The sequence below is a fragment of the Pongo abelii genome, chromosome 8, assembly GCF_028885655.2.
Source record: "Pongo abelii isolate AG06213 chromosome 8, NHGRI_mPonAbe1-v2.0_pri, whole genome shotgun sequence".
In the NCBI taxonomy this organism is placed as follows: Eukaryota; Metazoa; Chordata; class Mammalia; order Primates; family Hominidae; genus Pongo; species Pongo abelii.
The window spans coordinates 102,729,937-102,745,421 of record NC_071993.2 but is presented as its reverse complement, the minus strand read 5'-3'; the positions used below and the strand labels follow the sequence as shown (position 1 = coordinate 102,745,421).

The window sequence follows — 15,485 nt, the reverse complement described above, 5'->3', positions numbered from 1 at the left end:
TCACCAGAGCAGTCCTCAATTCCGGATATATACATTAGGTTCACTGGAGACCTTCGTAAAAATGCCAACTCTGGGGTCCCATCTCAAAGCAATTAAATCAGAATCCCTTGGGGGTTGGGGGGCCTGGGCACTGACATTTTTTAATGGCTCCCTGGTGCCAAGTGCAGCCAGGGTTGGGAATCACTGGGTAGGAGGGCAAGGACCACGTCTGCTGCTTATCCATGACTTCATCCCTCATGCTGAGCACTCAACAGTGTCTGCACAGATTAGGCACTCGATAAATGGCAACTGTACTTATGATTGTTGTTTTTGTTATGGTTGTGATAGGGTTATGATTACAAAGATCATTAAGCCATATGACTTTTTTTTTCACATTTTTGGCCTCTGTGATTCTTTGCCACAGAACTCTAAAAAATAATAATAAAAAAACTGTAGTAGCCAAATCATCTTTTTAAAATTCAGTGAGTTTCTATTTTCCTGTCAACATAGAGCTTCAATTAAGGATTGACTAGAACCTACTGAACATGTTTTTACTAAAAGCTATATCTCCAAAATGAAACAAAATACAGTATACTTAAAAATCCAATTCATATCATACAATGCCCTTTTATGCAGATATATATTAGAAATGACAGTCATTAGTGACTTTCTAATTTTGTAATGATATGAATTAATTGGATTGACCACTGTGACATCATTCTGATCCTATTTGATTTCACAATTCTCTGTTCATTTTTCTCTCCTGTCACATTAACTGTCTCGTCACATAAATGTCAAACCACCACCCACCATGGCTCAGTGGTTAGTTCTGAAGTTTCTTCTGCTTGCTGCTTTCCTGTTCAACCCCATGTCAGAGGGTAGGCCCTGGACTTCTCCTTTAAAGAACCTTCTAAAAACATAGTTTCTCTAATCCAATTCTTAACCATAAACCTGCATCAGAATCACCTGGAAGGCTTATTACAACTGCTTGACCCCATCCTCAGAGTTTCTGATTCAGTAAGTCTGAGGTGAGGCCAGGGCATCTGCATTTCTAACAAGTTGCTAGGTAATGCTCTGCTGCAGGTCCAGGGACTACACTTTGAGAACCACTGCTTTAATTCATAACACACATAAGTAACCTCCTAATTAATGGCAGATGAGAGGGGGAGAAAGAGAGTGAAGAGCAATTGTGAGGCCTTTTAGGGATACAGTGGGTGAAGACTACCCAAGTTATTCTCTATACTTAAAGCCCAACCAGGGGCCTTTTCCCCATAATTTTAGGGGGATTTTCCCTTCATTATTTTTTATAAACAACTCAACATATCCCAACCATATTTCTCTTTTTATAAGGAAGAGATTATGTAGGGGCAGCATGCCTCCAGTCTATTCCTTATTAGGCAATTTCCTCAGTCACCATTAGCCTGCTTTTTAGAAGCAGTTCTAGTTCACCATCCTTGAAGTCAGCCAGTTTAATGAAATTGCTTTTGGCACTGTTTAACACAATGGTGGGAGGGGAACTGAAATAGCATTGAGGAAATTGCTAAGAAGCTATTCAAAGAAACAAGCTTCAAAATCACTTCAGGAGGTTTCAGCTGGTGTTGGGAGGAAGCAATGATGTAAGGAATCCCAAGGCACCCCAAAGAAAGCAGAGTAAGTCCAAGACCAGCACCCTGGCAAGATGCTGGAAACACAAGCATGGTACTATGATTGGAATACGTGGCCAGAGTGAACACATTTCAGCTTTTGCAGTTACGCACACCAAAGCCATGAATTCAGATGAATGCAGAGCACATCTTTACTCTGCAGTAAGAGTGACCAGGATAACAAATGGTTTCCTGTGCTGCCTTCACTTATGGGTGTTAAACAAAAATTATAGGAGGCCACTGTTTTGGACTAAACTCCTGCACTAGGCCCCAACAGATCAGCCTAAAAACCAAAATAGAGTCACTTATCTAAGGTTCTGCTTCTCCAAACCTTGAGTTTGTTATCTGGTCTTCTGTGAAATCAGGAGAGAGAGGCAACAGCCTAATTTCCCAACAGGCCAGTTTCAGTCTTCAATTGGCAATCATGAAGTTCCCTCTGTTTTAATTCTTACAACAGAGTAACCTGATGTTAACCAATCAGTTATCTTTCCATCTTTCTATCTCCCTATGCCCACAATGAAAGTAACTTTGAAATGACCAATCTACTTTTTGTTCTTTGTTTCTGCTTTCTTCAGCCCTTTCTCTGTCTAGAAAGCCTGCTGCCTCTGGTCAACTCATTGGAACACTTACTCTATTTTATGGAATGAAGTGTTGCCTAATTCTAAAATTGCAATAAAGACTATTGAGATCTTTAAACTAAATTTGTTGTAATTTTGTCTTTTGACAGGGGCTTGTGGGGCACTCGGGTGACCAACCATCCCAGTTTGCCTGGGATTGTCCTTGTTTCCACACTGAAAGTGCTGCATCCCAAGAAACCTCTCAGTCCCAGGCAAAGCAGGGTGGGTTGTCTGATGGACACTCCCTTCTTCTTCAGCCGCGCTCTCTTCTCCTAATACCATTCCCACTCAGTCTCACTTTTTTTTGATGTTTTTTTAACTATGCAAGGCACCCTCTCCTCTAAGCTTCTCTGTCTCCTGGTAAACTCTGGCACTTTTAGTCTCTCTTAAGCAATTCTCTTTACTCCCCTGAGTTCAGTTTTGTGCCTGACTTCACTGTCATCTTCAGGTTTTCTACCATGCTGACTTCTAAAATATCCCCCATGAATACGATTTCTCTTTTTCAAACCAAAAAAAAACTCTCAAAGTTGAAAGGATCCTTAGAGTTCACACACTCCAGAGTTCCCTGGGGACTTTCGGTAGTCTCGCCTGGGGCAATTACATCAGAATCTCTGGCATGGGGCCCAGGCACTGTTCACTTTTAACACCTCCACCCCCTGCTGGGTGATTCTAATGTACAGCCAAGGTTCTCCCTTGTGAACCTCTGACTTAGTCCAACTCCTTCCAAGTGGCAATCCTATTTAAAAGATGGTTATTTACCCTCTGCAGTAAAATTCTCCACTGATGGGACAGAAGTGCATATCCACATAGTCCAAGCCATTGCCAGACATGTCTAACTGTTAGCAATCTATCTCGACCTAAGTTCTGTTTCATTCTAACTTCCACTCTCTGATCCCAGCTTGAAGCTACAAAACAAATTAGAATTTGTTTACTTCATTAAAAATTTGTTTTTCAAGTCCTCATGGGCAGTCTATAAACCCCATCCTCAAGTCCCCTATTCTCCAGGCTAAATAGCTCCAGTTCCATTTACCATTCTTTACATATCATGATTATGATTTTCAGATTTTATGTCACCCTAATTACCTTCCACTAGACGCCCTTCAGTTTGTAATGTCCCTCTCAAAATACATTACTCTGAACTGAATATAGCAGATACAGTGAAGTTACTATAGCCCTTCATCTGGAAACTAAACATTAACACTGTTTAAATATGACTCATCATTTTAGATACTCATACTGAGGGCTATGGGTCTAGTAAAACCTACAGATCTTCACATGAACTACCTCCACGTCAGGAATCTCACCTTGTGTGTATCGATTAAATGTCAACCTATGGTTTCAGCTCATTTTTCCAGCCTGATGATACTTGATCCTTTTATGTAATACATTGCAGTCTCACTAAAAGCTATGTATTGTTAGCAAATCTGCTAAGCATGCTTTCTAAATTTTCGGCCATGTCATTGATAAATTGTGCCATATAAGACAACAACAAGGACAGAATCTTGTAGTATATTTCCCTACCACCTTTCTTCAAGGTAGATTTCAAACTATTTATCAACATGTTTTGGCCATGGTTCATGTTAGTACCAATCCTTTTAGTTCATTCTTATCCAATCTCTATTTCTCCAACTCATCTTTTGGCATATCATGAAAGACTCTGCTATACATTTTTTTCATACTGAAGTACTTACAAGTAAAATGATATAATATCTGAGATTGGCTTAAAATATTCCAAAAACAGCAAAAAGATATGGTTGGGAGGAAAGTGATAGATGAAACAAAAACACTCAGAATATTGATAGTTTGTGATGATGGGTAATAGGTATACAGGGGTTTATTATATTACTCTTTTCATCTTGTATTTGTTTGAAATTTTCTACAACTAAAAAACATTTTAAACTCTTGGTGAAATAAACTTCAGTTAGCCCTTGAACAACATGGAAGTTGGGGGTACTGACCTCCATGGAGTTGAAAATCTGCATGTAACTTTTGACTCCCCGAAAACTTAACTAATAGTCTGTTGACCAATAACATACACAGTCAATTTACACATATTTTCTATTTTACATGTATTATATGCTGTATTCTTACAATAAAGTAAGCTACATAAAATAAAATGTTATTAAGAAAATCAAAAAGAAGAGGAAATACGTTTATAACCCTGCACTGTATTTATCGATATGGTAAGTTTGCAAGATGCCCATCTACGAGATGAATCATCTGTCTGAAGTGGTGGGCAACCACAGCTGCAGACCTCAACCTACAGTTCATATGAAGCAATTCAACTTTTTCTTGTAATGTCACGAGTCATGACTTTTCTCTGCTTCTTGAGAGCACTCCCAATATCACTCGTGGTCCTTTGAATGGGTCCCATGGTGTTATTCAAAGTTTACAGCGTTGTACTAAACACAATGAAAAATACTCAAAATACTTGAGAACCATGAAAGATCACTTTTTACTGCAATATGCAATTTATGGCATTCTAGGCAGACACATGCAACACCTGAGCTCACTGTAATAGCAAGAGGAGGTGGCTACAAAATTATTACAGTAGTATAGTATGTACTGCAGTTAATTTTATGCAGTTATGACTTAATACTGCATCTTTATATTTGTTTAAATTTCTATCAACTGTAAGTGGTGTCATGCATGGTCTGTAATTGTGTAAACTTTGATGTTAACTTTTTATAATACATTTGTGTATATTTCATGGTAGTAATGATAGAATAGATTAATATCTACAGATATTTTATGCATTCATGACATACCTTTTACCTAATTTTTTTCAATATTTCTAGGCTATATGGTTCATCTTTGAGTTTTTCCAATTGTTGCAAGGTGGACCCATATAATTCAAATCTGTGTTGTGCAAGGGTCAACTGTACACTGTTTCTATGAATTTGAGAGACTGCCAAAATTTTTTAACCCTAGAGCCCTTCTAAATATTTTACAAATGAGAGTAATTTGATATAAGTTGATTCAATAAATGCATGCCAGTTTCAAGTGACTGGAGCTTTCTTTTTTAGGTGTTAACAAATCTTCCATATTTAAGACTTTGCCACGTATCAACTCATACAGAGTTTCCTGGATCCATTCTCTTTCATCTTTTACTATTTAGATTACCAATTCCAATAATTTAAAGAGCATATCTCTCTAAAATTCTTTAAACTCATTTAGAAAAGTCAAGGGCTCTCAACAAATTCTCATCCATTTCAGTTACTTCTTAATTGTGTATGTTTTACTTTGTACTGATTGAACTCCATTTTTCTAGATGGAAGCAAAATAGAAGTTCAGAGTTTCCAATTCCTTTGCATCATCCATGATCACTGTGCATCCCTCTTCCTGTTCATGTTCTTGCACTGAACTGTAACCAAAATAACTTTTGTTATCTTTAGCATTTTTTCCTCCATGCCTCATTGCCAACAGATATTTAGTCCAAGTGATGCTACTTTTAAAAGAATTCTCCTAGCTTCTAAACGTTCTTCTCAATTACTTGCCATCCCTTTCTCTATTGTACAAATCCTTGGGGGAAAGCTGTTTATTTTATAAAAGCCATAGTCACCATAGAGATTTTTAGAAAATACAGAAAATAATATATAAGAAAATTAAACTCACCCATACTTTCTCGCCTCCTTGTAAACTTCCTCTGATCAAATAAGTATTTTAACTGCTTTTCACTTTTCTCATCCATTATGATTATTTATTATTGTATAATCAGATTTCTCATTCAGTTATTTCTTTTTTAGACTCGCTTTTTTCTTTTTTTTCTTTTTTTTGGACAGAGTGTCACTTTGTCGCCCAGGCTGCAGTGCAGTGGTGCAATCTCAGCTCACTGCAACCTCCACCTCCCATGTTCAAGCGATTCTCCTGCCTCAGCCTCCAACGTATCTGGGATTACAGGTGCCCACCACCACGCCCAGCTAATGTTTGTATTTTTAGTAGAGATGGGGTTTCACCATGTTGGCCAGGCTGGTCTCGAACTCCTGACCTCAAATGATCCCCCACCTCAGCCTCCCAAAGTGCTGGGATTACAGGCGTGAGCCACTGTGCCTGGCCTAGACTCACCTTTTAAAGCCATATTCTTTTTAGTAAATTTGATCATGAGAATTCATCTATCATTTTTTCTGGTTTTATTTTAAAATTTTATTTATGCATGTATTTATTTTTAAATCTGCCTTCTTAAAAAATCGAGGCCATATGTCTGGTTGCCTTACAGTTCCCTCTTTTAGGACTATTAATGCCTAAATGAACTAGTCAGTCATTTCTCCTACCTTCTCAATCATGTCTTTCTTTTGAATTAAAATTAAACCAAGGAAGACAGGCACTAATATCTTCCTCTAACTTGCAAAGGTATCGCCAAGGAAAAATCAAGAATTCTTCACATGTTCTACTTTTCGAAAAGTAGATATCCAATAAATATACAGGTAAAGTTACAGTGTTTCAGAATTTTCATAACTGAAAGGAATTTGGGGGTGGGGGTTGATGGAGGAAAGTGTTGCCATATCCACTGCAGCCTTCTTTATGACAAGCACTGTAGTAGGCACTTCACATAATTTTTTTCATTAATACTCTCAAAGATTACATATGGTAAGAACTGTACTGTTTTAGTCCCATTTTGCAAATAAGAAAAATCCAAATAATATAGGTTAAGCAACTTCCCCAAGATGGAAGAATATCTTTAAACAATAATGATTACATATCCAGTGTGCAAACTCCCCTCGAGATACTGCATCAACAGTCTACACTGCTTCTGTCCTAGGTCTGTCATTTGTAATAGAAATACTTCATCCAGAGTCTGCACTTAACTGGGGTGGTTTATCTTATATTCATACAACAATGTCTTTCTCACTTTCTCTCTTTGTATTCTCTCACCCAAAGCCCTCTACAGAGCTGCCAGTCTCATACTTCTATATTTTCATACAGCCAAATACTATATTTAACATCCCCTCTCCTTCCTAAAACATCTATATCTTTAAATAAAAAATAGACTTTGTTGCTCTGTACCAATTAGTAGGCCCATCCTTCCAAGCCCTCTTGTAATATGTGGAGCTTCATGTTTACACAGAGTAAAAGAAGCATGTCTATTTTAACAGATTAAACTTTGGTTTGAAAATGATCAAAATAAAGCTTGGAATATTACGCTGATCAAATTTCCCTAAAAGTTGTATCAATAAATCATACTCCCCCTTTTTTCTCCCTCAGCTCTTTTCCTGGAAATTAATATATCTTATTATGCTTTATTGGAAGATGCAAAGACCATGGCCCAGCACCTTTCTATGCATCATTCTAATGTTGGTAGCTCATTACCTAAATTGAAAACAAAACCAAAGAGCAAAACAAAACCTCGAGGTTACTAGCTCTGGGATCTTGAGTAAGTCACCTTTTCCACCTTGTTTCCTCAGCTGTAAAATGAGGATTAATGGTAATACCTACTTGACAGCATTAAGAGGATTAAAGTAAATTGAATTATGTATAAGAAACTGCCACATGAACCATAAATTCAATGATTATAATGATGATTATGATGGTTTACAAGGCCACAACTCCATTTGTAATCAACATACAAAATCAAATGCCTAAATGTGCAACACTCAAGTAACCAGAGGCTTTTTATATTTATAAACGGTGTTGAAAATTTTAAGTTTCCCAGATTTCCAGGTTTCATCTTTTTCCCATGGCAGAAAAGTCTAGGTTGGATAAGGTGGTTTCTGTCATTTTAACATATGCTGAAATTTTTCTCACTAGATTTGGTGCTTTCTCTGCTGACAGTGGGCACAGGGAGCCAGAATCTAGGACTGCACTTGGCTTGGTGGGAACCAGTCCTGAGCTGCCTTCCTCCTTGGGGAACAATATTAGTCTCAGATTCTAAAACCAGGGTTCACTTTCTCAGGCAAAGGACGGTAGTGCAATATGGAAGCTAGGGATATGCATTCCTTCTCCCTCCCCTACTGACCCTGCCCCTCCTTCAAGCTTGTCTTTCAGGCTCCTTTTCAGGGCAATGTGGAAGTCTCTGTGCTCAAGGTAACCTCCATCCTCCATTGCTTATTGCTCTACTAATATCCAATTTGGTGGAGTTAAAAAGAAATACCTCTGGTGGCCTTAAAGTCAAAGGGAGCTGTGTGGTCCTTCTCACCAAAACCTGGCTGTGGCAAAGCTGAACAGAATGAACAGAAGTTTTGAGTCATTATGGGAAGGGGAGGGGCAAACCGTCCCTAGGGAGTTTGGAACAAAGTGCTTTAAGCAGCACCCAAGCACTGGGTAGCAGGGTGGGAGGACATAAGGAGTCAGGAGGTAGAAATGAGGCTCAGAAATGAGGCCCTCACATAAACACATCTCTTTCACCTGCATCCAGTTTTACCAAGTGCCCACTCTTGTCTCCTTCCTGCCGCCTTAGATAACAAGAGCAGCACCACCGGATGCTAGGCCAAGAAAAACGCCTGCCATCCTCACAATCATCCTCTTCCCCATTTGTTATGTGCTTACTGGGTAGCAGGCACTGTGCTAAGCACTTTATACTCATTGTTCATCAAATTATCACAACACCATAGATATCATTAGCCTATTTTGCACTTGAGAAAACTGGGGTCCAAAAGTTTGATAACATATTCATGGTCACACAAATGGTAAGCACAGAGCTGGAATCTGAACACAAGCCTGTCTGACTCCAGGGATTCTAAGCTTTTAATTATTAGGAGACATTGACACTCATTTAACTCTTCTCTTCTCTTTTATTTCCCCCACCTATCCACCTCCCAACTTCCTTCAGCCAGATGAGGCCAGTTTACATAGCCACCTTCTGAGAAAAGTTACCACAGATGGTTTCTGCTTCATAAGTTGCTGGGTTGGTTTTGTGGCCAACCTTGTGTCCTGAGACCTTATGATCTTGGCCACAATAGATTGTTCCAACAACTGCTGCTTAAGCCAAAGTCAACTATAGGCTGGACTTGCATTATCTCATTTAATCCTCCTAACAAAGCTTTAAATTAAGTACTAATACCAACTGCATTTTACAAGCAGGAAAACTGACATTCAAATAAGTTAACTTACCTGCCTAAGGTGGGACAGCTAGTAAGAAGCAGAACTACAATTGGAAGGTAGGTTTATCTGAATGCTTGAACACTGTTCTACCTCCCATTTTTTCAGAGATCAATAGAGTTGGCCTGGAACAAGAGATGCCCTTGAATGCAAGTTGTAACAACTGAGAGAAATTGCCCAGACACTGCAACAGGAGATGCTGACAAAGTAACAGAGTCAGAGAAGAGCTGAGTCTTGGGAATGAAAAAGTGATGAGGGGATGACTTCCACAGTGGCTATCCGGTCATTTGGGCTGCTGCTCTGCCCTCATCAAAGGGATTTCCACTCCGTGAGTCTCTGATATGCAGCTATAGAACCTGTTGCCTGTGTTTCCTGATTTATCCATGTGGGCCTGTCACCCTCATCACCTCAGGTAAAAAAATCCAGTCCTTATTACTTTGTGCCTCACACATACACTCCCTTAGGCCTAAACTCCCTGCAGTGCCACTCCCGCCAAACCCCCATGATCGTCCTGGCCTGATGGAGTGAAGTAATGAGAGACTTGAAGCTTTGTAGACCTGAATGCTCATATCTTGCCACTACCCCAGCCTCCAGCTTTACTTCCTCCTCCAATGGGTAGCTCTCTCTCCTCCTTCCTCATTGTCTGCCAGCCTGAGGGAAAAGAGTACTGAGGCCGATAGGTGTTTTCCAAAAGGCTCTGGGTGCACTGGATGTACACCAGATGTTTCCTGTGACAACATCAAGACAAAGGCAGTGGGCATGCAGAAAGCCATATAGCAATTGGTCTCTGGAACTGCTACTTCCTGGGTCCACAAGGTCTTGGGGTGACTAGGAAACACAGCCTGAGTTTTTCTCCCGAGGCCTTCACACTCTACAGTTAGCCCAATTCTCTACACAAGACAACAGAGCTCATAGGAGTTCCCATGTCTCTGAGCTTGGCTAGAGCAAACAGAGAGTGGCTGCTGGTGAGCGATAGTGCTGAAAATGCTGGCAGCAAGCCATATAAGACATTTTTAGTGGCCCCATAATGTCTATATACTCTAAGGAACTTGTATTTGTGAGCAGCTGGTGCTACATCATTAGATGTCATATGTGACAGGCTGTTCCAAGAAAGATCCAGGAATACAAAAAGCTGGATTTCCTGACTTCAGTGTCCCTGGGTTTTTAATGCCTACCCTATCTTATGGGTAATTTGGCAAATGGTCAAATTGCTACACTGATCCTTCTACAATCAAAAAAAAAAAAAGAACAAGCAAAGCACCTGATTATACAAACCATCTCACTACATTCCTCCTGCAGGAAGGCAGGATATAGTAATCAAAAGAGAAAAAAGAAAAAAAATGACTAGGAGCCTATATTTTTGCATAGATTTTCTACCTGCTTTCACCCCCACCTCTTCCCAGGCCATCTGCTATTCTAGTTCTTGGTCACCAATTTTGCCTCATCTTAAAATTTGTTCCTCTTTCCCATAATCAGTAGTAACTACAAGCTGAGTTCTCCAGGCAACCATAAATACTTGTTATTCTTTCTGCCATGTGACTTGCCCTAAAAATAACTTCAGATATTTTTCCTACCATCAAAATGCCAGGAAGAATTGGATAATGTCTTGAAGAAGCGGGCACTGTTTTGTTTTGTTTTTTTTTAATGCCTACCTGTGAAATAGAGAAGGCCTAATGCTACTTAGCCAAAATTTTTAGGAATCCTAAGAAAGTCCTAACATAGAAAGTAATATAAAAACCTGGGTGTTATCCTATCTTGAAAATGGGACAAGCAAAGAAGGGGTTGGGAAAAGAGAATTAGGACAATCTGATACACACATGCTCACACAACCCAGACCAGTATAATTTGTTTTTCTTTTTAGAAAGAGAGTAGCAAAGAAAAGAGTGCGTGTTTGCTCTGAAGTTTAGTCAAGATTTTGCCACTTTCTTTGAAATGCCCCCTTGATGTGCCAGCCAAGGACCCTTAGAGACCTCCATTTGAAGCTGAAAGTATTTGAAGCCAATTAACGAAAAAGATTTGCTTTTTAGTGTCATGTGACTCTGGGGTGGATGACCTTTTGGAAATCATGGACAAAGTCTCCATTTAGAGCTCCTACAGAGTGATGACCCCACTATACAAATCATTGTGAATTAGGGAGCTTCCAAATTAAACTAGATTCAGCAAATAGAACAGCGACAATGGTAACAATGATACTCATGAAACTACATTTAGATGCTCTCAAAAACAGTTTACAAAATTCATTTATGTCCACTCTCTTTTTTGATCCTCAAAGAAACTCCCTAGGAGACAAAGGATACATACACTACACACACACACACAAACACACACACACACCGCTTCCGTTTTATAGGTGTGCAAAAGCTGAAGCTAAAGAGCAAAGCAACTTGCCCAACCTGTATGTGGCTGAGTGTAAAATTCAACCAAGGCTTCTACTTCTACCTCAGTATCTTTTTAACCCAGACATTCTCCTTCCATGCCTCCATCCCATTATCCCTAAGAATCCTGAAACCGATAGTGATCCGGATGACCAGGAGCTGAAAACGCAGCCTTAGCACTTTTAGAGAATCAATTCAAAAATAGATAAAAGAATAGAAAAACTGTTGGGGTTGGGGGAACAACAGGAAGAGCTGAGATGAACTAATGCAGGATGAAATCAATAAGGCAAGGGGGAAAATTCTCTCTCTTCTTTTTCCTTCACATCTTCCCTGTTCATCACCACCTAGCCTAGGCCCCAGGACTTCCTCAAATGGCCCTAACTCTTTTGCCCAATACTGGGTTGTTTTTATCAGGTTCACGTGATAGGCTCTGAAAATATTTTAGCTAAACCTTCTGATGAGCCAGGAGCACGTCTCCAATTTTTTATTGGAACTACTAGCCCCAGTCATATTCATTTTTACTACCTCCTTTGACACATGTTCCTTATATGACATAGTCTCTGCATCCTTCCCCATTCTGGACATACCCACCCAGTTTGACAATATCTCACTTAAGATGTGATACAAAAAAGGAAATGTACTACCCATAAAGTGATTTTCAGTTCTTCACTCAATAAATCAACCAAAAAGTAAATAAATATATACTGAATCACAGGAAACATTTTAGAATGATAGAATGCTCTATATCTTAATAGGGCAATTTAAAAATTGTTGTTGTAGGGGTAAACAAGGTAGTGAAAGTCAAGCACTTAACACAAAGCCTGGCACATTAGTCCTTTATAGATCACTGCAAACCAGTGCCTTCATGGCACTCTATCTGCAGTATTATCTTCAGCTCAGAGCAGTGTATTTTGGAAGTGGCATTAACAAACTGGAGGCAGAAGTTCTAAAGAAGAGAAAGGAGTTTCTACTCACAGAATTGTCATCAACAATTTGTCCCTTTCTGTTCACCCTTATCTAGCTCTGCCCTGCCTTGGTGAAGGCATAACAGGCTTGTTTCCTGAGGCTCTGTCTCACCTAATTCCTGGAATATATTATGGACATTTTTGCGTTAGTGGGAGAGCACCTGAAAACACACCATCACTCCCAGGCCTGGGGTCAAGTGTCCTGGAAGGAATTTAACATCACCTATGGGAGAATCTGGGCAAACCTCCTTGGCTAAATCCATTCCAGAGTATATAACACAGTTGTGAACTTTGGTATGGCTACCAAGGTCCTGGCCCTCTTTTCATTTCCACCCTTAAGACTACAACCTGACCTAAACTGTTGACCAAATTAGTAGGTGACTGGCTCCCTATGCTGATTTTATTTTTATTTTTTTATTTTTAATTTTTACGGATACACAGTAGGTATCTATATTTATGGGGTACTTGAGATATTTTGTTACAGGCATGCAATGTGTAATAATCACATCAGGATAAATGAGGTATCCATCACCTCAAGCATTTATCTTTTGTGTTGCAATCAAATTATACTCTTTTAGTTATTTTTAAATGTTCAATTAAGTTATTAATGTCTATAGTCACCCTATTGCAAACCAATGCAATAGGTTTGATAGCACCCTGTTGTGCTATCAAATACTAGGTCTTATTCATTCTTTCTAATTATTTTTTGTACTCACTACCCATCCCCTTTTCCATTCCACCCAGCCCCCACTACCCTTCCCAGCCTCTAGTAACCATCCTTCTACTCTCTCTCTCAGTTCAATTATTTTAATTTTTAGCTCCACAAATAGATGAGAACAAGTGAAGTTTGTCTTTCTGTGCCTGACTTATTTCACTTAACATAATGACTTCCAGTTCTATCCATGTTATTGCAAATGACAGGATTTTATTATGTTTATGGCTGAATAGCAGTCCATTGTGTATATGTACCACATTTTATCCATTCATCTGTCGATGGACACTTAGGTTGCTTCCAAATCTTAGCTATTGTGAATAATGCTGCAATGAACATGGGAGGGCAGATATCTCTTCTATATACAGATTTTCTTTCTTTTGGGTGTATACTTAGCCATGAAATTGCTGGATCGTATGCGTGCACTGGTTTTAGTCCACTCCTGTCACATAAGGTCTGAATTCAGTTTCCCATGTCTCCATGGTGCTAAGACAGACTTCCCTGACCAAGGACTTGGACACAGACCAAGAATGTACTTCCCTGATGCCCCTACACCTATGATCAAAGCCCTTGAATACAGTCATGACCTGGATCAAACATGAGTTTGTTCCTCTCTTGGACACAATGATCTGAATTGCCTGGGGCAACTTCCTTTTAGTCTTCCATTTGCAAAGAACTTCAGGCACATTTCATGTCCATAGATATTCTATTTACACTGACAGGGAGAAGGGAAAAAAATTACAAAAAGCAGACACATAGACTCATAAAGCAAAATAGTTTATAAAAGATTTAGTGTAGTGGCAAATAGTTCTAAAAACTTTAATAGACCTTGAGGTCATTGCTGTTTTATAACTTCATTGATTCATTCATGTACTCATTCAATATGCATGTGTGCAGTGATTTGAATCATAGTTGCCCATAATATGCTTGGCACTGTCTATACAAATATAAATAAGATTCATATTTATAGGGCCACACATTTATTCATACTTAAAGGGCCACAAAAATTAATGTTCGACAGACACTTAGGTTGTTTCCAAATCTTAGCTATTGTGAATAGTGCTACAATGAACATGGGAGGACAGATGTTCAATATCATCACCTCAACCTATCAAATAAAAGTTTTTATGTTTGGTATGTTCTGTTAAAGAGGAGAAGTATGCAATACACCTCAGTAGATTATATAATTCCATCCAACAACATCAGCTATAATTGGCATAAAATACAATATGTGAGCTTCATTTCTGTGGGTAACAGCAGTATTAGTCTCGAGTCTGGTATGTTTAGGTCTGCAATACACCTCTGGCCCTCCTAGTTGTATCGAACTAGCCATACCTCCTCACATCTAAATTGAGAATAACAGCCGTTCTCACCTCATAATGCTGTTATAAAAGCCAAATGAAATAATGTATACCAAGTGCTTAACATGGTGCCTGAAAAGCCCCCATTTACATTGTATTTTCCTTCTCAAATATGCACGATAGTGTTTGTTTGTGCAATTTAAATTAAGATATTTCCATTTTTCAAATCACCTTAGTACCTCCACTTGGGCTTAATAGCTAACATTAAGTGAAAATGGCCTTGAAAAAAAGACCCTAGGAGGTAAAAGCAGTAACCAGTAAGGACAACACACACACACAACCCTAACTAAAAAGGAGTAAGTAGAAGTAGGCAGCTCAGAGTCCTAGAAATTATAATTTGTGAGAAACATCAAAATTATCACTTTCTAGGAAAAGAAGTTGCAGCACATGAAACTCCTCAAATTGAAACTAAGCCAACTCCAGGATACATTAATAAAATGACAGTATCCCATTTGAGGTTGTCTTTCAGAGCATATCTGGACCCTATATTAAGTTATAGACACACACTTAAAGTGAGACTTTGACAGAACATGGTCCAAAGCATTCCAAAAATGTTAGCCAAGCAGAATTTCACAAAGGTGCAGAATAAAGTAGGCAGAACCAGGCCTCTTCAGGCTGGGGAATGGCAGATGTAGAGGAATCATGACAGTATCATTTCAAATATTTGAGGGACTATCTCCTATGGAAGGAGATGTAGAAATGGGAGAGGATCTCTATGGTCTACAGGGCAGAACTAATTCTAATGACAGTGGAAAGGTAAAGGGAAGGAGAAAGACTTTAATTCAACTTGGAAAAAAT

The 15,485-nt window shown here is 39.0% G+C and overlaps 1 protein-coding gene across 5 annotated transcripts in view; it reads right to left on the bottom strand.

Moving 5' to 3' along the window:
- ENTPD1 (ectonucleoside triphosphate diphosphohydrolase 1) overlaps positions 1–15,485 on the bottom strand; it is a 194,567-nt gene that overhangs the window by 84,284 nt on the left and 94,798 nt on the right. Inside the window, exon 1 of one of the 5 annotated variants that reach the window (XM_063727674.1) lies at positions 5,855–7,367. The exons of the other annotated variants lie outside the window; for them this stretch is intronic. Within the exon in view, the coding sequence (XP_063583744.1) occupies positions 5,855–5,930 (76 nt within the window). The 5' untranslated portion in view covers positions 5,931–7,367. Of the gene's footprint in view, positions 1–5,854; positions 7,368–15,485 lie in introns of those variants that run through there. 5 annotated transcript variants of the gene reach the window in all.